General features: G+C 42.7%; 1 protein-coding gene across 1 annotated transcript in view; it reads left to right on the top strand.

The window, feature by feature from the left end:
- Frem3 (FRAS1 related extracellular matrix 3) overlaps nt 1-22,539 on the top strand; it is an 80,210-nt gene that overhangs the window by 30,203 nt on the left and 27,468 nt on the right. The window contains exons 3-5 of the mRNA XM_021170967.2: nt 9,555-9,701; nt 14,864-15,094; nt 15,328-15,453. Of these exons, the coding sequence (XP_021026626.1) occupies nt 9,555-9,701; nt 14,864-15,094; nt 15,328-15,453 (504 nt within the window). The remainder of the gene's footprint in view (nt 1-9,554; nt 9,702-14,863; nt 15,095-15,327; nt 15,454-22,539) is intronic.

Below are 22,539 nucleotides of genomic sequence, written 5' to 3'. Positions count from 1 at the left end.
AGGACTATTCTCCAACCTGCCACATTGGATCAAGATTCAGACCAAGAGATCTCTTAAAGTATTAGCTCAACTACCAAAGACTGTCTCACTTGGTAGGCAGCTGGCAGCTTTTACTTTGTGTACAGCCTACTAGATAGATATTGGTTCTTTTAAATCTCTGATGTTTCCATCATTCTTGGTTCAGAAGAAGAAAGCCCTATGCTTCCAGGATCATACAGTAGGTACAGCTGAAGCTTGGTGGTAAATTCATTGCACAATAATTAGGTTACTTTGGAAGTTTTATAAAAGAGAGCACAAGTCTGGGCCCAGGCCCCTGGAAGCTCTAGAGGAGTACAGACGATCTGTGTGCTAGGAACTCTCCGGGGAGTCATAATGTGCAGTCAGATTGGAAACTACAGCAAGGGAAATCCTTGGGTAAGCCCCTGTGTGCTTCTGTCTCTGTTTCTCCTTCACTGTAAGTGGAAATTATGAATTGCTTCCTGTGGTGTTTGAATAAGAATGGCTCCCATAGGATCAAATGTTTGAATACTTGGTCCCCAGTTGGTGGCACTGTTTGGAGGTGTAAAGGCGTGGTCTTGCTGAAAGAAATGTCACCAGGGCAGATTTGGGGTTTCAAAGCCTTGTCGCCTGCCTTTCCTGTGTGCTCTCCTCTTCCTGCTTGTGACTCAAGATGTTGAATCCTGGGCTAGAAAGATGGATCTGTGGTCAGGAGCACACACCGCTCTCCCAGAGCATGACCTCCCAGAGCATCCATACTAGACAGTTTACAGCTGTCTCTGTAAGTTCAGCTCTTGTGGTAGAGGGTCCAAGACTCTGACCTCTGCAGCACATGTATGCACACACACACACACACACACACACTCACACACACACACACACACACACACACATTTTTTAAAATTTTTTAATTTCCTTTAAATCGGCTTTTTGAAAGGAAATTGTGTGTAGCCTTCTGCTCTACCCACCCACTATGTCTGCTGCCTGTTGCCACGCCTCTTGCCATAATGGGATCTAATCCCTCTGCAACTGCAAACCAAATACAACCATCCTTCCATAAGCTGCCTTGGTTGTAGTGTTATCAGAGCTATAGGAGAGGAACTCACACACTTCAAGTAATCAGAATACATCAAGGGCACTAGCATGCCCTGCTGTGATTAGGTTTCCACACGCCTGTGTGTGCTTGGGGGGGGGGGAGGGAGAGGGCAGGTGGGCTCCATCCTGCTAATGGATACTAAAGCCTTGAAGAAGCAAATGATCATGTTGTGAAGTTTCCACTAGAAGATCTTCAGAGTGTGGAGAGTGCAGGAACCTTACTGAAGGTCATTGCAGCCTAAAGCCACTGTCGTGTGGAAAGCTGCTAGGAGCCTCAGTTGCAGACTGGGTATCAGCCTCTGCCGACAATCCAAGTGTATCTGAAGCATCTTCTCCTCTCAGTTAAGAGAGGAGACCACCTAGCTCCTTGGTATTAGTCCTTTGGAGCCTGATCCAAGGTCCTAGCACAGCCACACACCTGACCCACTGAATCGAGGAGAAAATGTATATGTACTCTCATTTTTAATGACCCACTGCAACTAAGAATGTATATATGTTATTATTTTTAATGTACTTAGACTATAGCATTCTTACATGGCAATAGGAAACTAACTTGGAAATTGGCCCTGAACAATTGTTTCTGAGCTATTTGTATTTCAGTGCCCAAAGCCCAGCGTTTAAGCCCTGTTATGAACTGGACTCCAGAGTTTGTACAGCTTTCTACTTCAAGTTCAACGTGTCAGTGTTAAGAATAGATGGACACAGATGTTAGCTTAACCCACAAGGTCCACTTCAACTGCAGGGTACTTATCCTTAGATTCTGTTTCATTAGCCAGCTTCTTTCCTTACTGTTCATAATATATCCTGGCTGTTATTCTTTTCCCTGAAGCAGGAAGAACCCATTTGAATGAGTACTTCATTTGCTGTAAGGTGTTTTGTTTTGTTTTAGTCTTTATGCACACCAAATAAACAGAGATGAGATGGGAAGCCCATCTCAAAAAATATAGCCCAGACCCACCTCCTGCTTGCCCTCTGCTTCCTGAATGTGAGATCCCCGTAATCCACCTCTGTGCCTTCTCTGCCTGCTGCCATGTGTTCTCTACCACGATAGTCAGTCAATTCTGGATTTTTACATCCACGATTTCAAAGCCCTCAGCTGCTGACCCCAACACATGCTCACTGGTGACCATCTCGTGTGTTGGACACTGGGAAATAAGTAGAAGTCTTTATTCTATAAGAAAGTTGACTCTCCTAAGGTGTACAATGTAGGGTAGCTATTCAGTAAATATTCATCATAAGTACTCTCACTTTTCCAATGACAATCAATATAAGCCTATATGATCAGGATGGCATGATCAGTTTATAAAATATGGAAAAAAGGATACACACACATAATGCGCGTGTGACATGAAACGCATTATTTTAATTGTTTTTAAAAGATTTCTCTAAGTAAGTGCTGTAGAGATGGCTCAGCAGTCAACAACAGCGGAGGACTGGAGTTCAGTTCCAGAATCCACCAATTCCAAGAGATCCAATCTCCTCTTCTGGCCTCCACAAGAATCCGCACTCGTGTGCACACACCCACAGAGACATGCATCCACACATGAATTAAATCTTCAAATGGTCTCTCTTGAACACGACCCACAAGCTTGAAAAATCACTGCTGCACACAGCACATTTTAGAAACGAAAACTCCAAAAGTTCTGCCACAGGTACTGCTCTGTTGCCAACTAGAATAAAACTTGACTTCATACAATGGTGTTACTAGAAAGTTGCACCCACGACCTATTCTGCAGCAAATCAGTAGGAGGAATGTATGCATGAGCGATGCATAGGTTATGCTATTAGAGGTGTCCATGCTACAGTTTCATCCACATGCAAGATAGTTGTTCCAGGAGGCATTCAGCCACCACAAAGGTACTTACCGGGGCCCTATTTATCACCAGTGACTTGGCTATGTGCATCAACATGAAACCTGCAATTGGCTCCATAACAAGAAAGAGAGATCTTCCTGCAGCCAGCTGCATGTTGTGAGGGTGCTACCACAGTAAAAATAGCAGATAAGCCACGACCCAGGGGAGCACTGTCAACAACCTGAAGCATGCGGTTTCAAGGCTCTGCCCCTCTCCTCCCCTCCCTCCCCCCCCCCCCCCCCCCGCACAGTGAAGGTGACAAATTGTGCATTGTCTGCAGAGGATGTAAGAGGGGTAAGAGGTGGTAGAAAAGAAAGAACAAGCACCATGATGGGCTTTGCATAGCTTTTGTTTACTAACTCTGTAACCTGCAATGCCACATGGTCACAGAACCACAGGGACCTAATTTGTCAAACGTCAAGCTCAGCCACTCCTGGCTTGACCAATTGGTTTTCCCCAGGAGATGGTAGGGGTGGAAAGGCACAATAACACTGTGTATCCAGGGCAAGGACTGCACAATTCAGACAGTTCCTGTGCCTTCCAGAAAGTTCATTCTCCTGACTCAGACTTGGACCACAAGAGACCTTAAAGCTCACACTTGCCTTGTCAAGTTCCCTTGAGTCTACACTAAGTAATATAATTTGTCTAAATGAAACATAAATTAATGTTTTCTAATGTTATGTGACAGCAACTGCTAATTTATCCTTTTGTATTTAATTTTGCCTATTAGGAAGTCAGAATGTATTATATATACTTTCAAGTTTTTCTCTGGTTGATATTTTTGAAAGATATATTTATTTATTTTATGTATATAAGTACACTGTAGCTGTCACAGACACACCAGAAGAGGGCATCAAATCTCATTACAGATGGTTGTAAGCCACCATGTGATTGCTGGGATTTGAACTCAGGACCTCTGGAAGAGCAGTCAATGCTCTTAACCACTGAGCCAGCCCCTCTCTGGTTGTTTGTAACCCCTGTTTTTAAATACTTTACTTATTTTCATTTTATGTGCATTGGTGTTTGGTTGGTATGTATACATGTGACGATGTTGGATCCCCTGGAACTAGAGTTACAGACAGTTGTATCACTTTTTGCAGATGATATGATAGTATATATAAGTGACCCTAAAAATTCCACCAGAGAACTCCTAAACCTGATAAACAGCTTCGGTGAAGTAGCTGGATATAAAATTAACTCAAACAAGTCAATGGCCTTTCTCTACACATAGAATAAACAGGCTGAGAAAGAAATTAGGGAAACAACGCCCTTCTCAATAGTCACAAATAATATAAAATATCTTGGCGTGACTCTAAGGAAGTGAAAGATCTGTATGATAAAAACTTCAAGTATCTGAAGAAAGAAATTATAGAAGATCTCAGAAGATGAAAAGACCTCCCATGCTCATGGATTGGCAGGATCAACATTGTAAAAATGGCTATCTTGCCAAAAGCAATCTACAGATTCAATGCAATCCCCATCAAAATTCCAACTCAATTCTTCAATGAATTAGAAAGTGCAATCTGCAAATTCATCTGGAATAACAAAAAACCTAGGATATCAAAAACTCTTCTCAAGGATAAAAGAACCTCTGGTGGAATCACCATGCCTGACCTAAAGCTTTACTACAGAGCAATTGTGATAAAAACTGCATGGTACTGGTATAGTGACAGACAAGTAGACCAATGGAATAGAATTGAAGACCCAGAAATGAAGCCACACATCTATGGTCACTTGATCTTCGACAAGGGAGCTAAAACCATCCAGTGGAAGAAAGACAGCATTTTCAACAAATGGTGCTGTAACAACTGGTTGTTATGTAGAAGAATGTGAATTGATCCATTCCTATCTCCTTGTACTAAGGTCAAATCTAAGTGGATCAAGGAACTACACATAAAACCAGAGACACTGAAACTTATAGAGGAGAAAGTGGGGAAAAGCCTTGAAGATATTGGCACAGGGGGAAAATTCTTGAATAGAACAGCAATGGCTTGTGCTGTAAGATCGAGAATTGACAAGTGGGACCTCATGAAACTGCAAAGCTTCTGCAAGGCTAAAGACACCATCAATAAGACAAAAAAACCACCAACAGATTGGGAAAGGATCTTCACCTATCCTAAATCAGATAAGGGACTAATATCCAATATATATAAAGAACTCAAGAAGGTGGACTCCAGAAAATCAAATAACCCCATTTAAAAATGGGGCTCAGAACTGAACAAAGAATTCTCACCTGAGGAATACCGAATGGCAGAGAAGCACCTGAAAAAATGTACAGACAGTTGTGAAGTGCCATGTGGATGCTGGGAATTGAACCTGAGTCGTCTGAAAGAGCAGCCTGTATTCATTACCCCTGTGCCATCTCTCCAGCCCCTATAATCTGTTTTTAAGCTTTAAAGTTTTACATTCGTTTTCTAATCTGTTCTACTGAGCTACATCCCTAGCACACGTGAGCTAGTCAAAGGACCACATGCAAGAGCAGGGTCTCTCCTTCTGTTTTATGAGGTCTGGGGATCAAACTCGGAGCGCCAGGCTTGTCTGCACGTGCTGCTGATTCTAAGTTCTTTCATTTTTAAAGGAAACTTTATTTTACCAATAAGACTTATACATTGAGTCCTCCTCAATACAATGTCTATAGGTTTGGTGTTTGTTTGTTTGTTTGTTTGGTCTTTTGCTGAGTGGTATTTGTGTGTATTTGCAGTGTAAAATATAATAATTTGATACCTATATAAAATATACTACTGAATCTAGTATTTGGATAAAGATTTGATGTGTTTTTCTCACTTTTCTCAACCTGATAAGAGAATTGTGAAGATGTGGGCCTCACTGTGCACTGGGGAAATAAGTAGCTCAGTGGTAGAGAATTTGCATAGAAGGCTCAAGGTCCTGGGTTCAATTCTCATCACTGCAAGATGAAGGAGTTGTTATTTTGTGCCTTTGTTAAATTAGGTGGAAATGAAGAGATGCTCGAAGTATCATCTCACAAATGACATGGTTTGTTGCCACACAGAGAGAATTTTTCTTAGATTCAGAAGGTTTAAAGGGGAATAATAACACCCATAAATCTCACAGGATATACACTTGATAAATGAACAATGAGGTAAATCAGCCACAGGATGAGTTCCACATGTATAATGGTGTGGTTGTTCAGGTAGGGCAGAAGCTACCCTCTCCAGAAATGAACCTCTAATTAGTTCTCAGTATTTTTGTTTGGTTGGTTGTTGTTGTTCTTGTTGTTGTTTGAGGTTTGTTGTTGTTTGGTTTTTCCACACAGGGTTTCTCTGTGTAGCCCTGGCTGTCCTGGAACTGTCAGTAGACCAGGCTGGCCTCCAACTCAGAGATTCACCTGCCTCTGCCTCATGGGTTCTGGGATTAAAGGTGTGCATCACCATGCCCAGCTAGTCTGCAGTATATTTTTATATGAGTGTTTTCCAGGATTATCTGACTTGGCTCCTGCAATGAAATTTCTTAGTGAGATATGAGTTCTCTTGATTCTATAGCCAGTGTCCATACTAGCAGGCATGACTTCAAAACCCCAAGGCTAACAAGGTATTGCCCTGGCAATCTGAGCTCTCAGGTTCAGAGAAATGGCTGACAGAGTGTATGTAGCCTATCACAAGATGCATTCGTGAGCTAAGCTCTCTGTATCTACATCAAATTCTCCGGTTTTTTATACACTTTGGACTGAGTCCTTGAGGTCAGCTACTCACATATAGGTATCATTAATCTGACATGGATTAATATAGTTTTCCCTAGAGGTGAAAAGGACTTCACACCCTCGGGTATAGATCTGATGAGATGTCATACTGTGGAAGAGACAGAGTAGCACACTCCCCCACCAAATATGGAAAGCTGGAATGCTTCAAACCTAGACAGCAGTCATTGACATTTCAGAAGGTTAGAAATTCTGCAAACGATTGTTTATCTCCATTAATAGTTGTGGTAGTGAGCTTTACTTGACTGTAACTAAGTATCTAATGTAATCAAAACAAAAAGAAGTTTCCCATGATTCACAGCACTGGAGGCTGCAGTACACTGGAGTAGTGACAGTCCCTTCAAAGTCATGGCTCAGTGAACTAAACACTCCGTATAGACTGCACCTCTTAAGGGTAGCATCATGCATAAGCCAGCCCCAGCATCAAATATTGCCATTGACAAAAGCCCATACTTAATTCAAATGTAATATGTCTTTAACATCTTTTAAAGTGTACATATTTAAAATCAGTCTGTGGATCATGAGTAATGTTCCAAAGGGAGGGGACCACTCATCTCTGTGGAAGGGGTACTCTGAGGCTCTCTCACCGCTTAGGGTTTTTTATTTCTTTTTTGGTTTGGTTTGGTTTGGTTTGGTGTTTTTTGTTGTTGTTGTTTTGTTTTTCGGTTTTTCAAGACAGGGTTTCTCTGTATAGCCCTGGCTGTCCTGGAACTCACTTTGTAGACCAGGCTGGCCTTGAACACAGAAATCAACCTGTCTCTGCCTCCCAAGTGCTGGGATTAAAGGCGTGTGCCACCACCACCTGGTTGGGTTTTTTATTTCTTATGACTAGTTTTGTTCTTCACGGTGTCTTGTTGCACGCATTTGTGGCATGTATCCTTACACTGAAGCTCTAGCAAACTATGTCATAGATGTTTGCTTCTCTGTTTCTGAGGTCTGCATTATCTAGCACTATCTGTGATAACAGCCTCCAAATGCCTACAGATGAGCTTCACCTCCCGGCTTCAACTGTCTCTTCATACTGATGCAAACATCCCTTGATGTCTGGACATGCAGGCTTTCTTAGTGCACACTGCTGCCATGTCTCTTTTCTCTAGGAGAGCATTGATAGGTGGCCCCACAACATGAAAGGGCTTGTAGAAAGTACTGGCTTGCCTTAGAGGTCAGGCCACAGGGACTGATAAGCTCAGCCTGCGGAAGGGACACTTTCACAGTTACTTATCTTGCTCCAGGATAGGCAAACTAACATTATACAGTGAATGCTTTGGCTAGTTACTAGGCAGAGAGAAGTAGTCATTGAAACTGAACACAAGGGAGGAGAAACTCACACACACACATACACACCACACATATACACATACACACACCTACCATACACGCTCACACCACACACACATGCATACACATACACACACATATGCACAGACACAACACACACACAACACATACACAACACATGCAACACACATACATACCACATACACAAGCACACACATACATACCACATACTACATACCACATACACACATACATACATACATCATACAAACCACACAAGCACACACACATACATCACACATACATACCACACACGTATACACCACATACACACATACATGTACATATACACACCACACACACATCGTGCACATACACAAATACACATCTGACAGACACACACATACCACAGACACCACACACACACACACACACACACACACACACACACACACAAATGAAAAATTAAGACTAAATAAATTAAGACCCTGATGAAAATAATTGACATGCTGTATCCTCAAACCGTGAGCTATATAGCTGATACAGTTAGAATTCAAAGCCTTCCTGGTTCCCATCTATTACGGGCAGAATTGATGAGACTTCCCATTGAACATTTTCCTCAACACTTCTGTCAGATGTCATTAATGGCAAATTTCCAAGCCTGAGAATGTTTCCTTGGGGAACATTGACCTCTAGTTTCCTAATCTGTTTTTTTTTTCCTGAAGATAAAACAGAAATAGAAACTCAGAAATGAAAATTCAAAGCAAGAGTGATTAGTATCTTTTCCTAGCCAGAAGAAGTCCAGGATAAAGATTAATCCTAAGTGACCAAGGGAGAGATGTCCTAAGGAACAGTTGACTCTCCTGTCCTCTCTGCTCTGCCTTTGTCAGACACAGAATGCCTTTCACATCCCTAAATACTCACAATTAGGATACAGTGGGATCAGGTCTTTCTGGATTAGCTAAAAACCTTCCCCTTTGAAGAAGATGGTAGTCTGAAATCCATGTATATCCAGACTTGAGACATGCATTTAATTGAGAATTAGCCAAGAAGATGAGAGCAAACCAACCACAAAGGCAACCAGTGAGGAAAGATTACTGGGCTTTTTGCTTGTGATAAAATTTGGTAAAACAGTCAGGTGTCTAAACCAAGCAGATTCCAAGGCATAATGAAGAATGTGAAAGGTTGCATAGTGGGTATAAATGAACTAAATAAAGTTTTCAAAATGTTTTGCCATTGTTGTTTTGAGGCAAAGTCTCTCTGTATAGCCCAAGGTGACCTTAAGTCTTTCTATTAATTTCTGGCTTAGACCTTAAGGGATCAAGATTAATATATACAGCAATATATACAATACTATTGAAGTAGCTCAATGAATTCTTTTTATTAAAATATACTTTTGAGGAAAAAACAGAAAAAAAGAAAAAGAAATTAACAGACATGTATTGAGTATCTAATTTGTGGCCACCGATTTGTAGTATTCTTCCCCGAAGCCTTTATGATGGTCTCTAGAAAATAAAGAGCCTTTCCTCTCTACAAAAACAGAGCAATACATAGGTCCTGATCATTATTCCTTTCATCACTTCTGCTCACATCTTCTTTATCCCTCACCCTTACAGGAGGAAAGCAGCTAAGAAACCAACCTTTCCATCTAAACTGGGCTTGGATTTCTTTGGAAAAAGAGTACTACATTGTGGATGAAGAATCCCCATTCTTTGAAGTGACCCTCACCCGCAGGGGATACCTTGGAGGCACATCTGTTGTTAGTAAGTAGCTTGGGATTGGCTGTCAGCAAAAGGTTATGGAGACATGAAGTGTGGGCTTCAGACAGCCACAAGAGAACAGACTAGAAGAGATGGCTGAACTGATGGAAATACCTACAAAAGTTACAGGAAACCTGTGTTGTGTGCACTACAGGATAAGCTACAGCTGATATGCTGTGATTATTTTCTCTGTGTAGTTTCCTTGTTCTAATAGATTATATTATTTCCTTTTCTATAATTCAAAAAACTCCAGGAAAATTGAGACATGTCCTAGCCATCCCACAATCCCCAGCTCACCAACTTTTTTTTTCTATTGAAAATAGAGTTTTCCTCTCAAACCATAAATCTCAACCAGTTTCCAGTCCCTCCACTCCTCCCAGCTCCCCACAACCATCCCATACCCTCAGATCCACTCTCCCTCCAGTTCCTCTTAAGAAAAGAGCAGATCTCCAAGAGACAACAACCAAAAAGGACAAAACAAGATACAATAAGACAAGCCTAAGCCCTCACACTGAGGCTGTATGAGGCAATTCTATAAGAAGAAAAGAGTCTCAAGAACAGGCAATAGAGTCAGGGACATGGCTGCTCCCACTGTTAGAAGTCCCACAAAAACACCCCGCTAACAGCCATGGCATATACACAGAGAACCTGGTGCAGACCCATGCAGGCCCTGTGCTTGCTGCTTCAGTCTCTGTGAGCTCTGCTTAGTTGATTCAGTGTGCCATCATCTCCTGGTGTCCTCCATCCCCTCTGACTCCTACGATCATTTTGTCCCCACTTCCATGGGGTTCCCTGATCTCTAAAGGGAGGACCCAACGAAGACCTCCACTTTAGACTCTCTGAAAAATGTCTGACTGTGGGTCTCTGCACTCTCTCCCATCTGCTGCTGAGTGAAGCCTCTCTGGTGAGAACCAGATGAGGCACCAAGTTACGAGTAGAGCAGAATAGCATTAGAAATCATTTAATCATTGGGAATCATTTCATTGATTTTTCCCAGCCATGTTTGGTTCTTCTCTAGGTCTCTGTGCTATCCTGTCTCCAGTTCCTAGCTATCTAGCCAGTGTAGGCCATGGGATCCCTCTTATGGTGTGACCCTCAAATTAAACCAAACAATGGTTGGCCATTCCCACAACTTCTATGCCAGCATTTCTTGCAGGGAGGACAGATTGTAAGTCCAGGGTTTTGCTGCTGGGTTGGTGTTCAGGTTTCTCTTTCCATAGCCTGGGACTACCTCCCTTCACCAAAGAGACTAGAGCATAGAGCAAAGGCTCCGTGCAGGTGTCAAATGACCTCTCTACATTCAATGATCTGTGTAGATGTTGTTCACTGCAGTAGGCCTTGCTGCCCATTTTCAGAGAGTAACTTTCTGTCTTAACATTATCCTGAGTTGTTTAGAGATTGAGCCTGGATTGTTTTGAGATTGTAGTTTTAAAAAAACAAATGATCCACGTTAAATCTGGCTAATTGCCGACAAAAGTGGTCTCATCCACCTCCATGGCCAGCCTCAAACTTGCCCTGGTTCCCATGGCCAGCTGCTGTCAAGCCGCTCCAATCTTCCCAGGCCATCCACCCTCTGTGGCTAGCCTGAAGAAAGCCAGCTACCACTCACTCAGATCCCCTTAGCCCCATAAAATGATAACTCTAGAGACTTAATATACCAACCAGATTTATAATGATAAATATCCAGCCCCAAAATGCCCACACAAAGAATGTAAAATTCAATTGATATAAATACAAGCTGCACACCTAGATTGGGCAAATGTACCCTACACTGCTCTATTGCCCATCTATGAAATCCCTAGCTACCTGTGGCTCCTTCAAGCCACATGGCCCCAGCTCATCTTCTTCCTCCACTTCTTCCATCCTCCATCTCTCTCATCTCCCCATCTCTCTGTCTTCTTTCTTCCTCTTTCCCCTCTCTAAAACTTTCAGCTCTACCTTTTCCTTCCACTGCCCAATCACAGGTTCTAGCCTTATCCGACCAATTAAGACTTCACCTGACCTCACTTGAGTACATGGGCCCCTCTTGGGGGAGCAGAAAATACAAACAGCAATCCACAACAAGGGACCTCTACAGAACCTCCTCAGCCAACAACTTAACAGAATGTAACCCAGTTCCACCACTGGAAGCCTTACCTAGCTTCCAAAAACAACCAGTTGAGACTCTATACCCTCCATTACTAGGAACCCCCTCATAGAGTCCAGAAAGTTTCTACTGCATTAGGTTTCCACTCTGCTCCCCAAATGCCCCCCCAATTCCAGCTGCCTCTCCCCCAAATTCTCTCCTTCCACCCTTTTACCCCCATCCCACTACTCAACCTGATACCTCCCAGTCCTGATCCCACCTACCCCCAGTCCACCCATAAAATCTATTCTATTTCTCCTTCCCAGGGAGATCCATATGCCCCCAAGAGCCCTCCCCTTTACCTAGTTTCTCTGAGTCTGTGGATTGTAGCATGATTATCATTTGCTTAACAGCTAATGTCCACTTGTAAGTGCATGCATACCATATTGGTCTCTCTGGGTCTGAGTTACCTCACTCAGGATGATCTTTTCTAGTTCCATCCATTTGCCTACAAATTTCATGATGTCCATTTCTTTAAACAACTGAGCAATACTCCATTCTGTAAATGGACATTTTATTTGTACATTTTTTGGATGGGACGCATCTAGGTTTTTTTTTTCCAGTTTTTGTCTTCTATGAATAAAGCTGCAATGAACTTCTTTTAAAAGTCTTTTAAGTAAGAGTAATATATTGTCACATACTAATACACTAGTTCTAGCTATTCTTCTGAAGTATTATTTTCTATTTAATTGCTGTTTCAGCTTTCATTACTTTATTATGTATAGTTGTTTTAACCCAGCGCTGAGGTTGTAACTTACTTAAGGACATGTGCAATGTCAAATTTTCGATGCTTTACAAACACCTACCAGCTTAACATAGCTCTTTGGAGTAAACACATAGGCAGGGCCAACAGAGAGGATTCAACTGTCATCATTAATAATAATTGTTCTAAGAACCCACTACATTTTTACAGCACTGTTAGCTACCAGGACCTTCAGAAGTCATGTTGCCTTTATAATCTCTTGAGGAATCAAACAAGGGTATGTTACCTTCATTTTCTTCCTACATGGGCAGCTTCAAGACAGGATCTCACAATGTAGCCCTGGCTATCCTAGAACTCACACTGGTCTTGAACACACAGAGATTCTTGTGCCTCTACCTCTGAGTGCTAGGATCAAAGGTGTGTGCCTTTTTTGTGGTTGTCTTACATTTTACATTTTACATTTTACAAATGATCATTAGGAGCCTCCCAGACAGGCATAGAAGGGGAGTGGGAAGGACTAATGCAGGGGAAAGTAGCTAATGAAGAAAAGGAGCTATACAGGAGACGTTAGGAACAGGCTTCACTTAGGACAGCCAAAGCCTCACCCATACCTCAGGTCCTTTCCTCATTGCATGGTTGGGATGGCTGCCAAGACCTTCAGCTGAAATAAGTCTTCTTTCTCTTTTAGGACTTGGCTTTTGCAATTTGTCATCCAAGGACTCCTTATGAGTTTGAATTAATATGTCAGGAAGAGTTTCCATACTCCAGCTTTAAAGTTGTGTGTGTGTGTGTTTGTGTGTGTGTGTGTGTGTGAGCACTTGGCTATGTGAGACAGATGCCTTGGAGGCCTTCCCTTACACCTAAACCAACACCCTTATAGCACTTGCCATCCTCTGGCTCACAGAAGAGGCCTATGTGGTACTGTCTGTCTTTTCCAGCAGATTGTTGGGCCCACTCTGGCAGAAGCCCTAAGACATGACTCTAATAGCCACCTCTTGTTGTTGCCTGAACGGAACCTCTAACAGGCCTCCGTCCTCCACTCCTGAAAGTCCTCCTGACTCCCCAGACCACTGAGACTGGGTCTAGCAGCAGACCACACAGTCTACAAGAAGAAAGAAAGAAAGTGCCAAGTCCAGATCCCTGTTCCAGCTCTGGCTCTTCAACGAGTCTTGACTGCCGTGTCTGACACCGGCTATTTTACATATTGCTGAGTTGTTGATTTTATTATTGTTGATCAGTTTCTTTCATAAATTACTAATTCCTACTTCCTCCAATCAGTCCCCACCTCTCCATTTTCATTATCAGGGATCTGTCTGGAAAGTTACTAAAAATTATCTCACAATCAAAAGTCACTAAACTGGCTTGGGATACGCTCATTTTTATTTGGAAGGGTGACTGTCTAGCATGTGGGAAGCTTTGGCTTGGATCCACAGCACTAAATAAAACCAGGTATGGTGGTTCATACCTACAATCCTGGAACTTGGAGATGGAAACAAGAAGATCAGAAGTTCAAACTCATACTCAGCTACATAGGACAATCTGGACTATGTGAACACTGTCTCAAAAGATAGATAGATAGATAGATAGATAGATAGATAGATAGATAGATAGATAGATAGATAGATAGATAGATAGACAGATAGATAAGATAATTACTCAGAGATGACAGAAATTGAAATTGTCAGAATATATTCTCTCAGTGATATTTATTGAAGACGTTTATGTACCAAGCTGTGCCCTGGCGCTCCTTGATGAGTAGCAGCCCAAGCTTCCACAGGGCTTATGTTCCGCTCCATTCTATTTAAACAGTGAGCTTTCTGGGGGCTAAGTTCTCACTCATCTTCAAACTCCCAGGATTTGACCAATCGGAGGTCATGGGTTAATATATGCTAAGATAAACAAACAAGCTAAATCTACTCTCCAGGATCCATCTTCTGTCCTTCCTTCTTCATGGTTCCCAACAGTAGATCTTCTTTTTGCAGTGGAACTCAAGGCCTGGCACAAACATAGACATTGCTCTAGCACTGAACTGCACCCTGCCCTCTCTCCCTCTCTAGCTCCCTTCCTCTCTTCCTCTGTCCCTCTCTCCCTCCCTCCCTTCCTTCCTCTCTCCATCCCTCTTTCTCTCCCTCCCTCCCTCCCTCCCTGCTTTCCTCCTGATTCAGTTCACTTCTGCTTCCTCTTGTAGCTGAGAACAGTGTTCACAAATATCTTCTCCAGACACTAAACAGAAGCAATAACTATGTTATCTGTGTTTGTCACAATAGAAATGAGTTGAAGGGGAAAATATCCCTTCAGACCCTGGGGATTATGGTGAGTTTTCTGGCTTTTCTTCAGGCATTAGAACCAAAGGAGACACTGCAGAAGAAAATAAGGATTTTAAAGGAAAGGCTCCTATGCTGGTCCAGTTCGGTCCCGGCCAGTCTACAGCCACATGGAGGGTGGGACTTATACCCGACACCAAGTACGAGACCTCAGAAACTTTCCAGATCATTCTCTCTGAACCTGGCGCGGCTGCACTGGAGTTTCCAGAGATGGCAACAGTTGAAATTGTAGATCCTGAAGATGGTATGCCACACACGATTTAATAAGGGAGAAGGGAGAGGGGATCCCCTAAACTCAAATCTCCTGCTTTTTTTACTTAATAACAAATACTCCCCACCCTTCTCATAAATGATGCAGTTAATCATGTTGCAAACATAGGAGCCGATGGCTGCATGCTTCTTTCTGCGTAGGTGTGATAAAATACCAGAGACCTGGTATTTTAATCTTGCTGAAATGTCTTCTCTGGTCTTTCCTAGAATCAACAGTTTACATTCCAGAGGCAGAATACAAACTGGCAGAGGCTGTTGGGGAGTTTCTGGTTCCTGTGAGACGATCTGGAGACACGAGCCAGGAGCTCACGGTCATCTGCTCTACTCGACCAGGTCTGAGACTCCGTGGGGTTAGGGAGAGTGCACCTGGCAATGGGCCTATTTGAATGGGGTTACGGTGATTCTGAGTGTGGGAGAGGCAGGCGGAGGACAGGGCATCGGACACCAGGCTCAGCCAGGAGCAGAGCTGTAAGTTGCAGTTTCCCTCTGTGGCTGGCTCCGTTGAGGTGCTCTGAGAGCTCAGGTGCTATCTGGTCTCCGTCGAGCAGAGATAAATGTACTCAACATTAGAACAAGAATGCCTGCTCTCAGCGTTTCACTAGGTTTTGTGAAAGTCCCATGAGACACTCGGGTGAAACAGTTGCTACAAACTGATGGCACTCCTATTCTGATGGGTCTTTGTGGCTTCTAAGAAACATTGTGAAATAGCCTACGTCACTCTGTCACTCTTCAGCCTTTCAGTCTTACAACCGTACCTTGAGATCTGGAGTTCACACACCTCTAGATATGGTCCCATTCTTTGTGGCTTCTCTGTGTACAGGAGGAAAATTTATCTCTCCTGAATGTTACCCCGTAAATTCATTGAATACCACCAGTGTGGGAATAAGAAAAAGCTTTTGTTTAGTTCTGACTAGAGCAAGCAGTCTGCCTCGTGCATATAGCAGAGATTCAAAGGCAGGGAGAACAGGAAAACTGAACAGGGGGGAAGAAGAGGAAGATGTCAGGTGTGGCCTAACTCAAGATGATGGTGTGGGGAAGCTAGCGCTGAGGTAAGGGCTGTCCTATGTGACTGGCTGAGAGAGATAAGGGGTATCCTATGTGATTGGCTAGGAGAGCTTGTTTGGGTTTCTCTGGTTGTTTCTAAGTGAGAAAGGATTTAAAAGTATGGGAGCTGAGAGTTCTGGGCTAAGTCCTCACCATTTGTCCTGATTCCTGCAGATGGGGACTCAGCTTCCTTGGCTCTCTGGGCTCCCAGTGTTCTAGATGTTGGGTTTGGTGATAGGTATTTATTTACGTATAGGACAAGGGGGTTCATGAGTTCATGTGTGTGTGTGTGTGTGTGTGTGTGTTGTGTGTGTGTGTGAAAGAGAGAAGAGAAGAGAAGAGAAGAGAAGAGAAGAGAAGAGAAGAGAAGAGAAGAGAAGAGAAGAGAAGAGAAGAGAAGAGAAGAGAAGAGAAGAGAAGAGAATGAGAATGCATCCATGGGCACATAGAGGCTAGAAAATGATATCAAATACCAGCCAGTGTCTGCTTCTCCCCGTCGGGGTAGCCAAGCTCACTGCACACCAGCAGGCTGGACTGGTCGAAGAGAATTACCTGGGTGTGGGTGGGTGCAGGTAGGATCTTGTTCAGCAGTGAATATGGGGCATACTGGGGAGAAAGGGGCCATTTATGTCCCTGGAGAGGTAGACAGGGTCTCTAGGGTAAAGTTTGTGTGGCTGTGCACCACTGGCCAGGACAGGGGTGCTGGAAGATGCTTCATCTGCATATTCAGGGGTTGTAGGAGGGGAGGGGAGATCTTATAAGGTCAAACAAGGAGGGAAGCCTGATAGCTATCAGGGTATAAATTCTTGCTAGGGTAGATGGTGGGGTGGCCAACTTTATGGCACCAGGTTGGGGAGTGGGGTGAGAGCCAACTCTTGCCATCTCTTCTGAGGTATCCAGGGATGAAGTTTCCTCTACCCTTACTCTGTTTCCCTGGGCCATTATGGTTCCAGAATCAAACATCTTGAAGGGAGCTAGGCTAGCAAGCCACTGATCCCCTTGTCTCTGACCTCCACAGACTACAGACATAGACGGTTACACTGAGGTGTTTGTGTTCGAGTTCTGGGATTTGAACTTGGGTCCTCATGCTTGTTCAGCATCACTCAGTCATCTCCCAGTCCCATATTCTGGTTTTTATGTATGGTTCAGCCACTATCAAGTCACACAGCCTGTCTTCAAATCTGGCCCCTGTTGCTGCTGCTGTATTAACTGTAAAGATTTAGTTCTTCCTACTCTGCCCCTCCCCCCCCCAAAAAAAAAACTCATACTTTGTTTTTGATATGTTTTGAAATGCAGTGGTATGATGCAACAGGAGGGGGGTCTGTGCTGAGGCATCCCCACCTGAAGTACCAGTCATAGGCAGAGAAAGAGAGGGGACAGAGAAGGAGGTGAGGGACAGAAAGAGAGGAGGAAAAAGAAGGGGAAAGGTGGGACAAAAACACAAGGAGAGAAGGGGGGAGGGGAGAGGACAGGGAGAGAGAAAGTAAGGGGGGAGGAAGTGGGGGAACAGCCATTTTATAGCAGCCAGGCTCCTACCTGGCTGTCACTAGGTAACTGTGGGGAGGAGCCTAGAAGAAATGCTAACAGCTTCAACAGCAAACCTCCCCATCTTTTTCTGAAAGTAGAAATGAGGAGCCCTCCCACCAGGAAACAAGAGCTAGTTACCTCCTCACTGCTGTGACAAACACCTGCCAAGATCAACATGACAGGGAAGGGTTTGTTTTGACTCATAGTTCCAAGGCATCTCGGGAAGGCATGGAGGCAGGAGCATGACAAGCCCACTGCATCTGGCATCTAGAAGCAGAGGAGAAGGTTGGCACTCACTTCATTCTCCTTTTTATGGAGCTGAGGACCACAGCCCAGAGAACTGCACCACCCGAATGTATGGTGGGTCTTTCCACTTCACTAAGCCTGTTCTAATCTGTCACAGAATGCGCCAAACTTGTTTCCATGATGAATATAAATCCAGTCAAGTTGACAATCAAAATCAGGCGTTGGAGGCAGACAATGTGAGGTGAACAGAACCCTTTGATGGAACAGCCTTGGGAGTCTTCCCAAATTGTAACATATGACTACCCAGAGCCACAGACAGTATTTGTGGGTTGTTAATAAGATAGGTGTCTACCGTCCACTGAATAGTTCAACTGCTTCTAAAATCCATGTTGGTTTTATTCACTGTTAATTGTTAAACCTTTTTTTTTTTAATATTTTTATTACATATTTTCCTCAATTACGTTTCCAATGCTATCCCAAAAGTCCCCCATAGCGCCCCCCCACTTCCCTATCCACCCATTCCCATTCTTTTGGCCCTGGCATTCCCCTATATTGGGGCATATAAAGTTTGCAAGTCCAATGGGCCTCTCTTTCCAGTGATGGCCGACTAGGTCATCTTTCGATACATATGCAGCTAGAGACAAGAGCTCCGGGGTTCTGGTTAGTACATCATGTTGTTCCAACAATAGGGTTGCAGATCCCTTTAGCTCCTTGGGTACTTACTCTAGCTTCTCCATTGGGAGCCCTGTGATACATCCAATAGCTGACTGTGAACATCCACTCCTGTGTTTGCTAGGCCCCAGCATCGTCTCACAAGAGACAGCTATATTTGGGTCCTTTCAGCAAAATCTTGCTAGTGTATGCAATGGTGTCAGCGTTTAGAAGTTGATTATGGGATGGATCCCTGGGTACGGCAGTCTCTAAATGGTCCATCCTTTCATCACCACTACGAACTTTGTCTCTGTAACTCCTTCCCTGGGTGTTTTGTTCCCAATTCTGAGAAGGTGCACAGTGTCCACACTTTGGTCTTCATTCTTCTTGAGTTTCATGCGTTTAGCAAATTGTATCTTAAATCTTGGGTATCCTAAGTTTTAGGCTAATATCCACTTATCAGTGAATACATATTGTGTGAGTTCTTTTGTGATTGTGTTACTTCACTCAAGATGATGCCCTCCAGGTCCATCCATTTGGCTAGGAATTTCATAAATTCATTCTTTTTAATAGCTGAGTAGTACTCCATTGTGTAAATGTACCATAATTTCTGTATCCATTCCTCTGTTGAGGGACATCTGGGTTCTTTCCAGCTTCTGGCTATTATAAATAGGGCTGCTATGAACATAGTGGAACATGTGTCCTTTTTACCGGTTGGGACATCTTCTGGATATATGCCCAGGAGAGGTATTGCTGGATCCTCCGGTAGTACTATGTCCAATTTTCTGAGGAACCGCCAGACTGATTTCCAGAGTGGTTGTACAAGCTTGCAATCCCACCAACAATGGAGGAGTGTTCCTCTTTCTCCACATCCTCGCCAGCAACTGCTGTCACCTGAATTTTTGATCTTAGCCATTCTGACTGGTGTGAGGTGGAATCTCAGGGTTGTTTTGATTTGCATTTCCCTGATGATTAAGGATGTTGAACATTTTTTCAGGTGTTTCTCTGCCATTCGGTATTCCTCAGGCGAGAGTTCTTTGTTCAGTTCTGAGCCCCATTTTTTAATGGGGTTATTTGACTTTCTGGAGTCCACCTTCTTGAGTTCTTTATATATATTGGATATTAGTCCCTTATCTGATTTAGGATAGGTGAAGATCCTTTCCCAATCTGTTGGTGGTTTTTTTGTCTTATTGATGGTGTCTTTAGCCTTGCAGAAGCTTTGTAGTTTCATGAGGTCCCACTTGTCAATTCTCGATCTTACAGCACAAGCCATTACTGTTCTATTCAGGAATTTTTCCCCTGTGCCCATATCTTCAAGGCTTTTCCCCACTTTCTCCTCTATAAGTTTCAGTGTCTCTGCTTTTATGTGAAGTTCCTTGATCCACTTAGACTTGACCTTAGTACAAGGAGATAGGAATGGATCGATTCGCATTCTTCTACATGTTAACAACCAGTTGTGCCAGCACCATTTGTTGAAAATGCTGTCTTTCTTCCACTGGATGTTTTTAGCTCCCTTGTCGAAGATCAAGTGACCGTAGGTGTGTGGGTTCATTTCTGGGTCTTCAATTCTATTCCATTGGTCTATTTGTCTGTCACTATACCAGTACCATGCAGTTTTTATCACAATTGCTCTGTAGTAGAGCTTTAGGTCCGGCATGGTGATTCCACCAGAGGTTCTTTTATCCTTGAGAAGAGTTTTTGCTATCCTAGGTTTTTTGTTATTCCAGATGAATTTGCAGATTGCACTTTCTAATTCGTTGAAGAATTGAGTTGGAATTTTGATGGGGATTGCATTGAATCTGTAAATTGCTTTTGGCAAGATAGCCATTTTTACAATGTTGATCCTGCCAATCCATGAGCATGGGAGATCTTTCCATCTTCTGAGATCTTCTATAATTTCTTTCTTCAGAGACTTGAAGTTTTTATTATACAGATCTTTCACTTCCTTAGTTAGAGTCACGCCAAGATATTTTATATTATTTGTGACTATTGAGAAGGGTGTTGTTTCCCTAATTTCTTTCTCAGCCTGTTTATTCTTTGTGTAGAGAAAGGCCATTGATTTGTTTGAGTTAATTTTATATCCAGCTACTTCACCGAAGCTGTTTATCAGGCTTAGGAGTTCTCTGGTGGAATTTTTAGGGTCACTTATATATACTATCATATCATCTGCAAAAAGTGATATTTTGACTTCATCTTTTCCAATTTGTATCCCTTTGATCTCCTTTTGTTGTCGAATTGCTCTGGCTAGGACTTCAAGTACAATGTTGAATAGGTATGGAGAAAGTGGACAGCCTTGTCTAGTCCCTGATTTTAGAGGGATTGCTTCAAGCTTCTCACCATTTACTTTGATGTTGGCTACTGGTTTGCTGTAGATTGCTTTTATCATGTTTAGGTATGGGCCTTGAATTCCTGATCTTTCCAAGACTTTTATCATGAATGGGTGTTGGATCTTGTCAAATGCTTTTTCCGCATCTAACGAGATGACCATGTGGTTTTTGTCTTTGAGTTTGTTTATATACTGGATTACGTTGATGGATTTCCGTATATTGAACCATCCCTGCATCCCTGGGATGAAACCTACTTGGTCAGGATGGATGATTGTTTTGATGTGTTCTTGGATTCGGTTAGCAAGAATTTTATTGAGGATTTTTGCATCAATATTCATAAGGGATATTGGTCTGAAGTTTTCTATCTTTGTTGGGTCTTTTTGTGGTTTAGGTAACAGAGTAATTGTGGCTTCACAGAATGAGTTGGGTAGAGTACCTTCTGTTTCTATTTTGTGGAATAGTTTGTGAAGAACTGGGATTAGATCTTCTTTGAAGGTCTGATAGAACTCTGCACTAAACCCATCTGGTCCTGGGCTTTTTTTAGTTGGGAGACTATTAATGACTGCTTCTATTTCTTTGGGGGATATAGGGCTGTTTAGATCATTAACCTGATCTTGATTCAACTTTGGTACCTGGTATCTGTCTAGGAACTTCTCCATTTCATCCAGGTTCTCCAGTTTTGTTGAGTATAGCCTTTGGTAGAAGGATCTGATGGTGTTTTGGATGTCTTCAGGATCTGTTGTTATGTCTCCTTTTTCATTTCTGATTTTGTTAATTAGGATGCTTTCCCTGTGCCCTCTAGTGAGTCTGGCTAAGGGTTTATCTATCTTGTTGATTTTCTCAAAGAACCAGCTCCTTGATTGGTTGATTCTTTGAATAGTTTTTCTTGTTTCCACTTGGTTGATTTCACCCCTGAGTTTGATTATTTCCTGCCGTCTACTCCTCTTGGGTGAATTTGCTTCCTTTTGTTCTAGTGCTTTTAGGTGTGTTGTCAAGCTGCTAATGTGTGCTCTTTCTAGTTTCCTTTTGGAGGCACTCAGAGCTATGAGTTTTCCTCTTAGAAATGCTTTCATTGCGTCCCATAAGTTTGGGTATGTTGTGGCTTCATTTTCATTGAACTCTAAAAAGTCCTTAATTTCTTTCTTTATTCCTTCCTTGACCAAGGTATCATTGAGAAGAGTGTTGTTCAGTTTCCACGTGAAGGTTGGCTTTCTATTATTTATTTTGTTATTGAAGATCAGCCTTAGTCCATGGTGATCTGATAGGATGCATGGGACAATTTCAATGTTTTTGTATCTGTTGAGTCCTGTTTTGTGCCCAATTACGTGGTCAATTTTGGAGAAAGTACCAAGAGGTGCTGAGAAGAAGGTGTATCCTTTTGTTTTAGGGTAAAATGTTCTGTAGATATCTGCCAGATCCATTTGATCCATAACTTCTGTTAGTTTCACTGTGTCCCTGTTTAGTTTCTGTTTCCATGATCTGTCCATTGGTGAAAGTGGTGTGTTGAAGTCTCCCACTATTATTGTATGAGGTGCAATGTGTGCTTTGAGATTTACTAAAGTTTCTTTAATGAATGAGGCTGCCTTTGTATTTGGAGCATAGATATTCAGGATTGATAGTTCCT

Source organism: Mus caroli, unplaced genomic scaffold (assembly GCF_978045245.1).
Source record: "Mus caroli unplaced genomic scaffold, Mus_caroli_1 scaffold_10, whole genome shotgun sequence".
Lineage (NCBI taxonomy): Eukaryota > Metazoa > Chordata > Mammalia > Rodentia > Muridae > Mus > Mus caroli.
Note: the sequence above shows the minus strand (reverse complement) of the source record. Positions and strands in the feature narration are given on the sequence as shown.